The 14,254-nt window shown below is 37.9% G+C and overlaps 1 protein-coding gene across 1 annotated transcript; it reads left to right on the forward strand.

Moving 5' to 3' along the window:
* Positions 1–826: 826 nt before the first annotated feature.
* On the forward strand, positions 827–3,644 carry LOC145502999 (carbohydrate sulfotransferase 12-like). The gene is made up of 2 exons (XM_081482422.1): positions 827–1,948; positions 2,788–3,644. The coding sequence occupies exons 1-2, from the start codon at positions 1,822–1,824 to the stop codon at positions 3,609–3,611; spliced, it is 951 nt and encodes a 316-aa protein (XP_081338548.1). The 5' UTR covers positions 827–1,821; the 3' UTR covers positions 3,612–3,644.
* Positions 3,645–14,254: the final 10,610 nt, after the last annotated feature.

The following is a 14,254-nucleotide window of genomic DNA, read 5'->3' on the forward strand; positions in this document are numbered from 1 at the left end:
ATCAATAAGAAAGCCAAACATCGACAAAGAATCAAAAGTTTCATATTAGGATCTCTTTTACTTAGATCTAGATCTCCATCAAAGAGAATCTTATTGGAGATTTGAATTGGAGAACGAGTTCTCTGCCAAACCACAGCGACTTCTGTAGTCATGGTAGCAGAAACTGCCTTTTTTTTTTCTTCTTTTTTCAGACCACAAATTTATCTCATACCGTTTTAAACCTAAATGGAAAGGTGTGCCATTTGTATTTATTATTGTAATTATTCAGTGAATCAGTCTTTAATTTCAAACAGCAGAGACGCTGAACATAAATGAATATTTAGCTTGTAGCACGTAAAATTATAAGTTGAACTAACGGATTGGTAATACACCCAGACAGCGAGTGATAGATATAGATATTACTGAAAGCTGGACACCTTACAAGAAAGTAAAATTTATTAAACAATTAGCCAATAGTAAAATGCGCATTTAACAATTATCTCTCAACGAATAATAAATAAATTATATTTTTTTTACCAAACTGCACTAGAAATCAAGTGATTACCGCTTTTAATTGTCGGTGTTCGTGTGATGTCATCAATTTTTTTTTTTTTTTTTAAATTAGAAATTACCAATCCTTCTGAAGTGTTAGTTTCCTCAGATGTAAGATCCTCTAAAATCGTGTAATTTTTAAGTGTTAAAGTCCGACAGGGCTCTTCACTTTGTAATAGAGAACGTTTGAATTTCCAAGTTTATGCGTTGGGTGACATTAAAATGGCGACCCGACAAGGCTCTCGCGTAGGTCAAAAGATAAGTTATCGCTTAAGTTTTGCTAACTAAACAGTTCTTGCACTGTACTAGAAGAAGTATTAATTTCAAATTGTCGGAGCTCTAGAGTAATAACTTTACGTTACAATAGCAAAACTCAATGACAGATTTACTGTGACGCTTTTGGCCGCCATCTTGGTGCACATGCGGATACCAACATGGCGTCTCCATAAAGAGCGCTATAAATTTGGGTGAAACACTTCTCTCGATCTGAATAAAGAGCGAATGAAAAACCACACAGAACTAAATCTCGGCGAAGTTATTTAAATATCGATTATCTATCATATCTTAGATTCATGACTTAACCCAGTATATCGATACCATTCTTATTTATGATGGCGTGACAGTGATAACTCCCCCGGGGGTGGGGTACTCTCTTACATAGGCTATATAGATATTGTGCGGTCCTAAGAAAATATGGTTTTTCAGCCGTTTTAATCATAAATAGGGTATCCAGTTTGGCCATTTTGGTCATAAATATTGTATGGTTGTTGCACTCTACTGATAGGCTTGAACTGGGTATGTTTTTTTTTTTTTTCAGACGCAGCTACTTTTTCATTGTTGTCGATAACACTGTCAACAAAGCCCTTCACGATGCCTTTAACATCGGTCTGAACTACATAACTAATTATAAGGCAGGTATAAAACAGGGTACTGATCAAAGGGTCAGGTCATAAATAGAGTATTAAGTTTTTGGTCAGGTCACAAATAGGGTAGGGAAAATCGCAGACTTTGGTCATAAATGGGGTAGGGGTTTTGGCAAATGGGCCGCACACCTCTACCCAATCAGTTTCTTTGAGTACACCCCCCCCCCCACCCACCGAGGAAGAGGGGGAGGGGGTGAAAAACCATGGTAGGTATTTAGGGGTTTACGGTGGTACATTTATGGATTCATCGCTCAATATAACTCTGTATTTTTTTTTATTAAGATTGTGTTCAGGAGAAATCTACCCTGTGTGCAATACAAACACTGCTAGGAACCAAGAACACGGTGCTGGTTAACTGCTGTGATTCATGATGGAAGTAAAATCTCTTAAGTCCATGATCGTTCTCTCTGTTGGATTGTCCGTTTTAGCTATAATTCTCCTTTCATACTGCAGTTCAACATTCACATTGCATAGACTGGATGTAAAGTATGCAGGTAGGAAAACTTTACATCTTCAGGCCTTCAAGAGTACATAGCAAATTCCTATTAGCATCAGTTTAAAGACAGTCAATAACATTTTTTACGATAACTGCAGAAATTCTCGCGCGTTCATTGGCTAATGTTCATTGTCAATAAGCGGACAGACACATAAATTTAAAATTTATGCGATGCGACAATAAGCGAGAGCGGACAATTCGACAATTTGTTATCGTAAAAAACAAATTGACGTCAGTTTTTCCAGCGTCTCTCCTGTTATTGACAATGTATTTCGTCATAACATTGTCAAAACAGTCTACTTTCACAATGGTATGACGAAATTCATGATCAATAACAGGACAGACGCATGAAAAAACTGACGTCGTTTTGTTTTGGGCCTCGTTACCATTGGCCGAGATCTGCAAGAAACGCTCTTGTTAACGCCAATAGTACCGTACGTGTACAACAAAAGGTGCAGGCAGATCCAAACTTCTAGCCTTGGTAGTTATCTTTCTTCCGCGTTACTACAGAATATTCCCTAAGCAAAGTTTAAAGGCAGGGTTGAAATTATAACGACCGCTTCAAAAAAACAAATAATGAAAAAATAGAATGGCGTTAATGAAAACGTGCACTTAAGAACGTCGAGTCACCCAATTCAAGCTTAAAAGAAGCCCAATTTAGGCTAGTTGTAAAGCTATTTAGACTAACACGAGTCGCTTACAGAAACAAACTTATCGTTAGCATTCGATTCCAATCACCCCAGACGGCGTTGCAGGTTTTACTAAAACAAAAAACCAAGTTGATACTTTAGGTACTAAAAAAATTATCTACCTCATGGGTAATATTTTAATTCTTAGATGCCTCAGAAAGACAAATTACCAGGAAAGAGGTATTGAGAGACTACTGTCTAACACACTCATACAAGACAAAACCAGTTGGCATGGACTTAAACTTGATCATTGTGGACGATGAAAACAAGATCATCTACTGTACAATTCCGAAAGTGAGCTCAACAACGTGGAAACGAGTTTTAGGGGATCTTCGAGGACTCGACAGGAAAATAAAAAGGATCCATCGCAGGAATTTGTGGCGATGGTTGTATCAATATACAGAGGAGGAAAGATTACAACGAATTGAAACTTATTTCAAATTTCTCTTCGTTCGGGAACCCCTGCATCGCTTGCTTTCTGCTTACAAAGATAAGTTTATGAGAAGGGATAGGAAATGCAGCGAGGACGCTCGGAACCGAATCGTCAAAGCATACCGCCCACAAGATTATAAACCCAATGGAGACTATAATGACATCAACATCACCTTCGCTGAATTTATTCAGTATTTTTCCAATGATGTGCCGCGGAATGAACATTGGCGACAATACGAACAGCTCTGTCATCCATGTGTTATTAACTACGATTTCATTGGTCATTTAGAGACTTTGGAAGACGACGCACCTCTGCTGTTAAAAATGGTGGGAACTGACGACCGGGTAACTTTCCCGCCAATCCACAAATCAACCGGCTCAGATGAAGTGTTGGAGTACTATTCCCAGGTTCCCATTCGGTACATAACTCGGTTAGGAGAGTTGTACTGCAGTGATTTTGAAATATTTGGTTATGATTATTTGGCTCCGGTACAACCGCTACTCAATAACAGTGAACAAACAACAAGTTTTAAACAGTAACAAACTTTCAATTCCCTTCAATTTCGACTTTAAGCTAGTACGAAAAAGCTCACTAAGTTGAGCTATTTAACGGATAATGTAACGTTACTCATCACCAGCGCTAAAAAAAAAAAGAAATAAATAAAAAAGAAAAAAAAAACTTGCGGCTTGGAGTTCAATTTACAAAATTGTCAGCATTTTAAGGAGGTAGGGTGGGGGGCGCAGAGATAGGGGGTGGGGCAAATTCGCGCCTCTCGAAACATTGCTTATTTTCAGCTGGAAGACAATCAAAGAAATTAGAACTTTGGAGTAAATTAGTAACAAAGAGTTACCTCGAAAAGTTTCAAAAATTTCAGTGAGGGGATTTTTCATGTCCAGCTATGTCCGTTATGAACTGACGAAAAACGCGTCAATATTACTGCATGTCAAATATTCCATGAACTAAAAGCGGTGTTTAGTATGATTTTTTTGCAAACTCTTTTAAAATTTGAGGTAAAAAGTCTATCTTATTATAACAATTACGATGGAGTAAATTGGTTGTTATATCGCGACTATGTAATATAAACTTATTGAGTGTATATATGTATTGTCTAGGAGCTTTAGATATAACGATACTGACTGTAATTTTCAACTCAATTCTCGAACGTAACACGAAACTCAAGCTATTATAAGCGCTGAGCGCAAAAGATAAACAGTGGTTTTGGGTCCTTGTACATGTGATAATTATGAAACTGCCATCATTCTATTGTGTTACTACAGCCGGGTAGCGGAAGGCTTCCGTTAAAACCTCACATTGCCAAGCTGTCGAATTAGTTTCCCTTTTCCTCACGGTATATGGAGACCCCATGCTGTTTAGAAGTTTCTTAGCCTGCGAAGCGGCTCCCGACAATGGGAGAAATCAATTCGGCGAGCGGAGCGAACCAACGAGCGAGAAAAGAAGAAGAATTCGGTGCGCGAAGTGAGCCGAGGGGTGGGCACGCCTCCCCTTCCAACCCATCGCTCTCGACTCGCTCCGCTAACACAAAAACACAACCGGGAGCGCGGTTGGTATCTCGCTCCACAATTTGAAAGCAACGGTAGCCTCGTCATCCGAACTGGAAAGACTACTTGATTCGGTTCGTGCTATTTTTCGTAGCGTTTCGTGTTCTAATATCAGCTTAATAAACGAACTGACTCATGAAGCCTTTTAAACAAGCTTTAGGGTCAAAATAACAAAGCAGGAAAGTGCTTTTTTTTTTTTTGATTAGTGATCTTGTTAGCGATGACAACAATACTTCTAAACTTGTGATTTTTTTCTCACCTGATGGCGGACAATGGAACCCGCGCTTTCACCTATTGAGTCCTAATTAAGGTCCATTCATATCATTTTTCGGCTGCAAAAAGCAAAACAACAATAAAAAAATTAACAACAGCAGCACATAATCGTAATGCTCCAAATAAAAACCTCCTTACTATGATCTCCTTGGCGCGAAACATCGAAATTAAAGGAGCTACTTCACAGTTGGCGTGTCTTGAAAAGTTCAGCCCAAATTTTTCAAGTTCGTCGTTTGCAATCCGTTTTAATCTTCCCCATCCTCAACAATCCTTGTTCTGTTATGGTTTGTTATTAGCTCCTTGTTGTAAACTGCTATTTTCTGGTTCCCTTTAATTTAAATGCAATTTTGTGCTTGGACAAAATAACTCATACTTACCACCTAATTTCCATGACAGTGCTCCTTCAAGTGCTTAGCAAAGTTAATTAAGGTACAAAAAATGATCAAATTTAAGCGAGAAACAAGTTGAAGGGTAAAGAATTTCAAAACCATTTCTTCCAACGCAAAAATGCTAGCTTACTGAGTACTAACAACGGAAATCACAAGAGACTTATGTCTTTAAACAACACTCAAATTTACTTAAATGGGGTAAATCATTAAAATGAAAAACAAAAACAAAACAAAAACAAAAAACAAACAAAAAAACACTCACACACATGTCTCGTCCACGCTAAGGAATTTTGGCTTAAAAAGAGCATACTTTGTGATTCGAAAGCGCGCATCGCTTTATATCGCTGGTGAAAAACAGGGTTTGTGAAACAAACAAAAAATAGATCGGCTTCCATTCTGTTGCAACCAGGAAAACCCTGTCACACCAAATGCCAAATTTGAACTCAAACAAATATGTTGTGTTCGGTCATTATCATTCGATCCTTCGCTATATCGATCACGAGGTTACAAAAATCCCAAATAAAAAAGCTCTTTCACAAAAAAAACTGAAGGGTTTACTTAGTGCAAGCAAACCTTACCAGACCCCTATGTAGTGAGCTATGCATGCTAATTATTGACTTTTTCAGAATACGTGGCTCGTAAAGGAGCCGTTTGGTTGCCACAGCAACTAAGAGACAGGAGCAGAGAAGATGTTCAGGCACCTTTAAGAGCAGTTGGCCAATACGATGGAATTCTTTGAAACGCTTATCCTATTGAACAGGTCTAAAAATTAAGCTTCCGTCTTGCACGGATAGGTCTGACCCCCACGATCTAGAACTTCCGCAGCCGTTTGGCACACTTGGGACGTACCAGCTACTCAGCGACCGACGGGGGTGCCTCCATCACAGATGTTTGTGCTGTTTTCCTGCATCCATCACACAGAGTTTTTTTTTTTTTTTTTTGACAAGGCTGTACAGAAGCTTCACTGGCGGCACGTTGATTGGCCATCGTGCAGTTTTAAAAGATTCTCCAGTAATTTGTTTGAGAGCAACAGCCAAATGAATGAAGAGAAATGAGTAAGTTAATATCAGATACGTTTGTTTTTGTACACATCAGAGAATACAAAGAGAGTAAAATGCACTATTTCGTTTGGTGAACTCTTTAATAATTACAACAAAAGACCTTAATTTGTGAAATTTTCTCACTTCTGGAGTAATTATGGAAGAAAGAAGCGTGCGAAGAATGGAGCTGTGCGACGATAAGATAACATTGTTAAAGTGCTTTTCAAAGTCGCATAAGACGAGATTTGTTTCGTTTTTATCAATTTTAGAAGAGAACTTATAGTGTTTGTGGTACAGTTATCGCTTATCAAAAAAAAAAAAAAAACATTTTCTGATCTATATCGCTTTTTTTCGCCACAATCTGACAAAAACTCCTTAAGCGTCCTTGCTTATTTGTGAAACCATAATTGCATGCAATTTATAATTAGTACGTCTAAGTATTTGTCAGTCTTGTACAGTTATAAAGTAATTTTACTTTCTACCAGTCCTGTTCTTTGGTAGGCCTTACATGTTGGTCATTGACTTTTTTAGAATGAGTGGCTCCTAAAAGAACCGTTTGTTGGCACAGAAGCCTGTCTTCCTAACTCCATACCGGCATCGGGAACTGTTGACCTGTTGACCTGTTGCACGTCGGGGCTTATTTTCCTCTTGATATTCTCGAAGAACCATTTCCTACAGCCGGTCCTTGAAGAGCTAAAACCTTAGAATATGAGCTTTCGTTTCACACGGCTAGTTTTGTTCTTCGCCCTCTCAAACTTCATAATTTGTAGCTGCTGGGCAAAACGGGAGTGTACCAGAGTGTCCTTGACGCCTTCATCGATGGCAGATTCCTTCTCTAAAGATGTTTCTGCTGATTTCCTGCATTCATCACACAGAAGGTTTTCTAGACAAGATTGTAGAAAAGCCTCGCAGACGATACATACGTCAGCCATCAGGCAATCGTTGTATACTTCTCTAGTTGCTCTAGTATGAGGTCAACGAGTGAAACAGTTTTGATTGACCAAGAAAACAGCAGACAGGCTTTTTATACCTTTTAATAACAAAGGCAAAAAAACATCGTGTTGTTTTGATTGGTGAATCATTGATAAACTCGTTAACAACGACAACAATAGCACTAAACTTGTGAAATGTTCTCACCTCGCGTGTTCAACCAACAATCAGTTATGTGAGCCTATTCATATTGCAATGAACCAGCAACAAAACATAGGTCAAAACAACAAGCACAAACCACAACTAAATATAAGGCAACATGAAACTAAGTGAAACTGTGTTAATTTTGCTCTACGAGTAGTCCTTCTTTCGCTTAGGCTGTATATAGCATAGTCTATAGACAACTGGAACGACTAGAGAATTTTCAAAGACGATTGTGATTTAACTTAGAACCCAAGATTAAATAAACACCTCAAAACCAATCTTATCGAAACTTTCCGACTTGACTTTGACTATCTCGTTTAGTTATTGATGTTCTTATACCAGCAGGTTAGCATAAGCAACACACGCCGGCGAAGTAATGTACTGCCAAGTAGCTCTTTTTATCAGGAAATTGTCCTCACAAAAGGCGCTACTATCGACATTTTACAGCGTCAAAAGGTAACTGAAAATTTGGATGACCTAATTTAATAATCTAAAAGCACTTAACGCGCGGGTTGTATTGTAAGCGGGAGGTGAGAAAATATCACAACTTCACAGACCTTTAGCGTTGTAGTGACTAAGAAAATGTCGTCCGTATTACTCCAAACTGAGCCAAAACTAAATCGTTAGGAAAAATACTTGACGCAAGTTTAAAGAGCGATTTAATATGCTACCTTGGAGGGGGGGGGGGGGGGGGGTGGGGGTTGATTGGGTGTGACATGATCAACATGTCGAAGCAAGCTTTATTGGATTCAATAAGTCTGCATTTTACTAGGACCGTAATACGCGATTCAATGCCCAGTTAAGTTTTAATATGGATATATAGAGCGAAATTACATGAACACGCTGGTTTTATTGAGGGTCTGAAATGATAAAAATGTCACAATTTCAGATGTTTTGTTGAAATCGTTTGCGAGTTTTCCATTGAAAACGAATGAAAAATTACTGGAAGTGAACTTCAGATTTACAAGATAAATAAGCCGGCTCTGCGTGCGAGATTCCGCTGGAAACCTGTGTGTTTCGCTGGCCAAATCGAAACGTTGGGATAAAGGCGTTCGTTCCCCTACGCGTGCTGTTCATAAACTCGCTCGTGCGCCAGGGCAAAAAGCCAGATGACAGGGCTTCAGTGCGACACTCAAGCACTAAAGCCTGCTCGTAGACTAGGATAAATTACAAACAAACAACTTGCCTCGAAAAGACAACTTTACAAATTTGCCGCGGAGAGAATTTATCATATACATTAATAACTTTAACATAAGTATTTTTTTAGTAATCTCATTGAAAATTACAACGTTACAATGAGTCTAAATTTATGACATTTTCACACCTCGCACGCACGCTAGAATAAACGCACGCGCATCCAGCCATTTAGATCGTAACTTAAGTTGATAGAGGCACTGAGGAAAACTATTCTGTTAACAAAAAATTGCTCTACTGACACTTTTTTGTTAAAACCAGAAATATTCTCTGACATGCGTACATAAAATAAAGTGAATTTTTCAACTTTGTTTGACCTTATATTCCTAATCAGTAGCTCAGTTCAAAGTTAATTTTCCAGCAATTCCATGAAGACTCACTTCAGGCTGATAATCAGATGAGTAAGATAAAATGATTAAAATCTCATCGGAAATGCATCTGAAGAAAAATTAACACAGTTTCACTTACGTGATTTGTGCTTGGCGTTCTTTTTCGTTTAATTAGGCTTCATCAGATACATCTATTGTATTCGCGAGGTGAGAACATTTCACAAGTTCAGTGCTGTTGTTGTCATTTTTAACCAGTTCATCAATGATCCACCAATCAAAACGACGCAATTTTTTCTCCTTTGTTCCTTGTTGAAGGTATAAAATGCCTGTCTGTTGTTCACTTCTTCAATCAAATCTGTTTCACTCGCTGACCTGATAATAGAGCTTTTAGAGAAGTATACAACGATTGCAGGATGGCTGATGTATGTATCGTCTGCGAGGCTTTTCTACAATCTTGTCTAGAAAACCTTCTGTGCGATGAATGCAGGAAACCAGCAGAAACATCTTTGGAGAGGGAATCTGCCATCGATGAAGGCGTCGAGGACACTCGTTCACACTCCGGTTTTTCCCAGCGGTTCCAAATTATGAAGTTTCAGAACGCGAAGAACAGCAGTAGCCGTGTGAAACGAAAGTTAATATTCTAAAGTTTTAGCTTTTCAAGGACCGGCTGCAATGGTTCTTCCCGAAGATCAAGAGGAAAGCAAGCCCCGTATGTACAACAGGTCAGCAGTTCTCGATGCCAGTCTGAAGTTAGGAGGACAAGCTTTCTACCAAAAAACGGCTCTTGTAGGAGCCACTCAATTTGAAAAAGTCAATGACCAACATGCATGGCCTAACTGAATAAGAGAACTTTAAAACTCTTACTTTAAACTTAAATAGATTCATCTCCTCTAACGTTTTTCAAAACTGTATACAATAATAATCATAAAAAGAAAAAAAATGTTTTCTAATATAAAAAAACGCTCTCTAAATGTCATGATAGAAAAATAATAGGTCAAATTAAGGCTATGAAACAGTTTTTACCCAGCAGCTATAAATGTCTTTAGGGATTTGATTCCCTTACTGACTTTATCTAAGCTATTCCAGATATTAGTCGCTCTATACTTGAAGCGGGTGCGTTGGCCGATGGCAGTTTTAGATATATGTAGCACGTCACACGTCCGAGTTTCACGGATATGAATGTTAGAACGCTTGATAAATTTCTTGTTGAGATGTTCAAGATAGCCAGTTAAACTTGTGAAGTAGAGGAGTAACATGATCGTATTTCCTAGTTTCAGGACGCGAAGAAGGTAAAAAAGTAGACAGTAAAATTCCTTCCTAACCGTACAAGACTGGCAAACACTATAGTTAACTTTGCAAACACTGATAACTGATAAAATTAATTCACTAACGAGCAAGGACGTTTAAGGAGTTTGTGGCAAATCAGAAAGCTCTTTTAGACAAGGGATAACTGTACCACGAACGATATAAGGTAATCTCAGGTGTTCTCTTCGGAAATTCTCAGTAGGTCTCTGTAAACCTCATAAAATTGAAACAAATGGCGTCTTATGCAGCGTTGAAAAGCACAAAGCAATGTCATCTTATCGTCAAACTGTTATCAGACATCGCAATGTTTATTTCAGGTTTTCTCTAGTTAACTAGTAATGCGCAATTCTTCGTACATTTCTATAATTACTCCACCTCCCAACAAAAATTGCTGCGTCGGTAGTCTTAACACTTGTACTAGTGTACGACGGGCTAACGATTGAAAGGTAAGTTTCACATGAAGACACACCTTTTCAGTTAATTTTCCTTTGTTCAATTTCCATTGATAAATAGCTAGCCAAGCTAAACAATTACCAAGTAATTAACATCGAATTGAGGTTGATAAAACTAAGAGGAAAGTCAAGCGCTCTGTCAAATTTGGCCCCTGACGTTTCGTGTAATGGCTCTCAGTATTAAATGACGTTTTTCAGAGTGTGTTCATCCCTAAGCTAAAAAAAACAGCAACCTAGTTTATTGTTTATAACCGGTGATTTCATACTTTTTGCAGAAAATTTGTAGCAGCTGCAATTTTTCAATAGAAAGCCAAACCGAAGCCAATCTTATCGAAATTTCAACCCTCACTCCAGACTAGACCTTGCTTTCTGATCTATGTTGCTCTTGTTGTTGTTTACGAATGGCTATTGTTGCTTTGCTTTTTCATTAGAATTTAAATAGGCAACCACCTCTTAGACCCATTGTATCCTCTATTGGAGCTTACAATTATAATTTAGCTAAGTACTTAAGTTCTCTTCTTGTTCCGCTTTTGCCTGATAAATATTCGGTTAAGGATTCCTTTTCTTTTGTTGAAGAGCTCAGGAGTTTCGATTTTAACAACAAGTTCCTTATTTCCTTCGATGTTGAAAGCCTTTTTACAAACATTCCGCTAAATGAAACTATCGATATTGCCGCTGACCTTATTTTGAAACATCATCCCAAATTTTCCATCAAAAAACCCGACCTTAAGAAATTGTTTTCATTTGCCACATCCGAGACTCATTTTCTTTTCAATGGTAAATTTTATGATCAAGTCGATGGGGTAGCTATGGGCTCCCCTTTAGCACCTATTTTAGCTAATCTTTTTCTTGGATTTCACGAAGAAACATGGCTAAATAATTTTAACAAGGCCGACATCTTACTCTATAGGCGTTATGTTGACGATACTTTTTGCGTCTTTAAAAATGAGCGGGATGCCATGTCTTTCTTTGAATTCATCAATTCTCAACAACCCAACATCAAATTTACTTTCGAGAAACAGAACGACGGTAAACTTTCCTTTTTGGATGTTCTAATTGACAACTCTTCGCATGACTGCGTTTTTTCAGTTTTTCATAAAAAAACCTACACTGGTCTCTTAACAAATTTTTTTAGTTTCGCTCCGTTTCGCTATAAAATTGGCCTTGTCCGTACTCTCATTGACCGAACTTATAAAATCAACAACACTTCTTCCGGTTTTGAAAACGATTTGATCAAGCTTTCGGACACTCTAAAACGTAACTAGTTTCCTTCACACATCATTGAAAAAACCTTCAAGCGGTATCTTAACAAGCCTTCTGATCAAAAAAGCCGCAACGTTAATGATGAAAACAATATACGCTATTTTAAGCTTCCTTTTATCGGCCAGTATTCTAGAATAACGGAACTCAAACTACGGCAATTACTTAAACGTTTTTGTGAAACGGATCTTAATATCAAATTAGTTTTTACTTCTTTCAAAATCAAGAATATGTTCAGTTTTAAAGATCGTACTCCTGATGCTCTAAAATCCATGGTAGTTTATCAATTTACTTGTGCGGGATGTAATTCCTGTTATATTGGTGAAACCAGTCGCCATTTTTCTACCAGGATTAAAGAGCATACAGTAAGCGATAAAAACTCGCATATTTTTAAACATCTTTCTCAATTTTCTTCATGCAGGGGCATGTACACACCTTCTTGTTTTCGCATCTTAGACTCAGCGAATAGCTCTATTGATCTTAAACTTAAAGAAGCCTTTTATATTAGTAAGAACAAACCTGACCTTAACAAACAGTTACATCACTTCAACACCTTTTTAACTCTGTAATTTCCGTTTCCACTGTTTTGTAATGCATATTGTAAATAATTTATTCATATTTTGTAGTATATAACTTGTGTCACGTATCATTAGTCACTCTATTAAACTGAAGATGGCATAAGCATGCCGAAACATGTCTTTAAAAACTGTTGTACGTTTTATGCAAAATTTAAAAAGACCTATCGTGCGCGTGAGTTGAGGAAACTTCACAACTTTACAAGCCTATTGTTGTTGACACTACGACATTTTAAAAACAACTCATTTTCCCCTGCTTTGTATTCTTAACGGTGTGTATAACATCCAAATAGTTTTTACTTTGTGGTAGTCCGTTCGCGCATTGAACCGCCGAGAAAAGAACATTAATGAAACTGAGAATGACGGAAGTTTAGAGAGCGAATAAAAATTCTATTTTAGTAAAAATTGATATTGGGTGAGACAGGGTTTTCCTGGACGCAACAAAATGGTTTATTTTGTTTTTTGTTTTTGTTTCCCAAATAAACTTTCTTTAACGACATGAGTTCTAAATTAAACGAACACGTGGATTCTATTGTGCACGAGACTGGTGAGAAAATTTCACAAGTTTAGGTCCTTTTGTTGTTATCATTAAAGAGCCCACCAATCAAAACAGTGATTTTTTTTTGCTTTGTATTCTCTGATGTGTATAAAAACAAATGTAACTGACAATGAAGTCATTTCCGCTTCATTCGGGTACTGCCCTTAAATTCATTAGTAAGGAATCTTTTAGAACTGCGCGATGGCCAATCAATGTAATGAAAGAGAAGCCTTTCTACAGCCTTGTCAAGAAAACACTCTGTGCGATGGATGTAGGAAAACAGCAAAAACATCCTTGAAGAAGAAGTCTCCAGTGGTCGCCGAGGAGCTGGTACGTACAAAGTGTACCAAACGGCTGCGAAAATTCCAGATCGTGGAGGTGAGACCTATCCGTGCAAGACGGAAGCTTAATTTTTAAGGTCTGTTCAAGTAAAAGTATCGTTTCAAAGAAGTACATCGTATGGACCAACTGCTCTTAAAGGTGCCTGAAAATCTTCTTCTGCTCCTGTCTCTTAGTTGCTGTGGCAATCAAATGGCTCCTTTAGGAGCCACTCAGTCTGAAAAGTCAATGATTAACATGCCTAGCTCATTACCAAGGGGTCTGGTAAGGTTTGCTGGCATCGAAGCAAACCATTCAGTTCTTTTGTAAGAGAGCTTTTTTTTTTTCATTTTCGATTTATGTAATCGCGTGATCTATGTAGCGCAGGATCGAACGTTAATGTCCGACCATGACATATTTATTTGAGTTCAAATTTGGTGTGACAGGGTTTTCCTGGTTGCAACAAAGTGGAAGCTGATCTATTTTTTTTGGTTTCACAAATCTTGCTTTTCACTAGCGACATAAAGCGATGCGCGCTTTCGAAGTGTGCTCTTTGAAGGCGAAAATTCCTTAACGTGGACGGGACATGTGTGTGTGTGTGTGTGTGTGTGTGTGTGTGTGTGTGTGTCTATTTTGTTTGTTTGTTTGTTTGTTTTTCATTTAATTATTCACCCCATATACAAATTTGAGTGTTGTTTACCTACATAAGTCTCTTGTGATTTTAATCGCTAGTAATCAGTGAGCTTACATTTTTGCGATGGAAGAAATCGTTTTCAAACTCTTTTCCCTCCAACTTGTCTCTCCCTTAAATTTGAT

Source organism: Orbicella franksi, chromosome 11, assembly GCF_964199315.1.
Source record: "Orbicella franksi chromosome 11, jaOrbFran1.1, whole genome shotgun sequence".
Taxonomy (NCBI): Eukaryota; Metazoa; Cnidaria; class Anthozoa; order Scleractinia; family Merulinidae; genus Orbicella; species Orbicella franksi.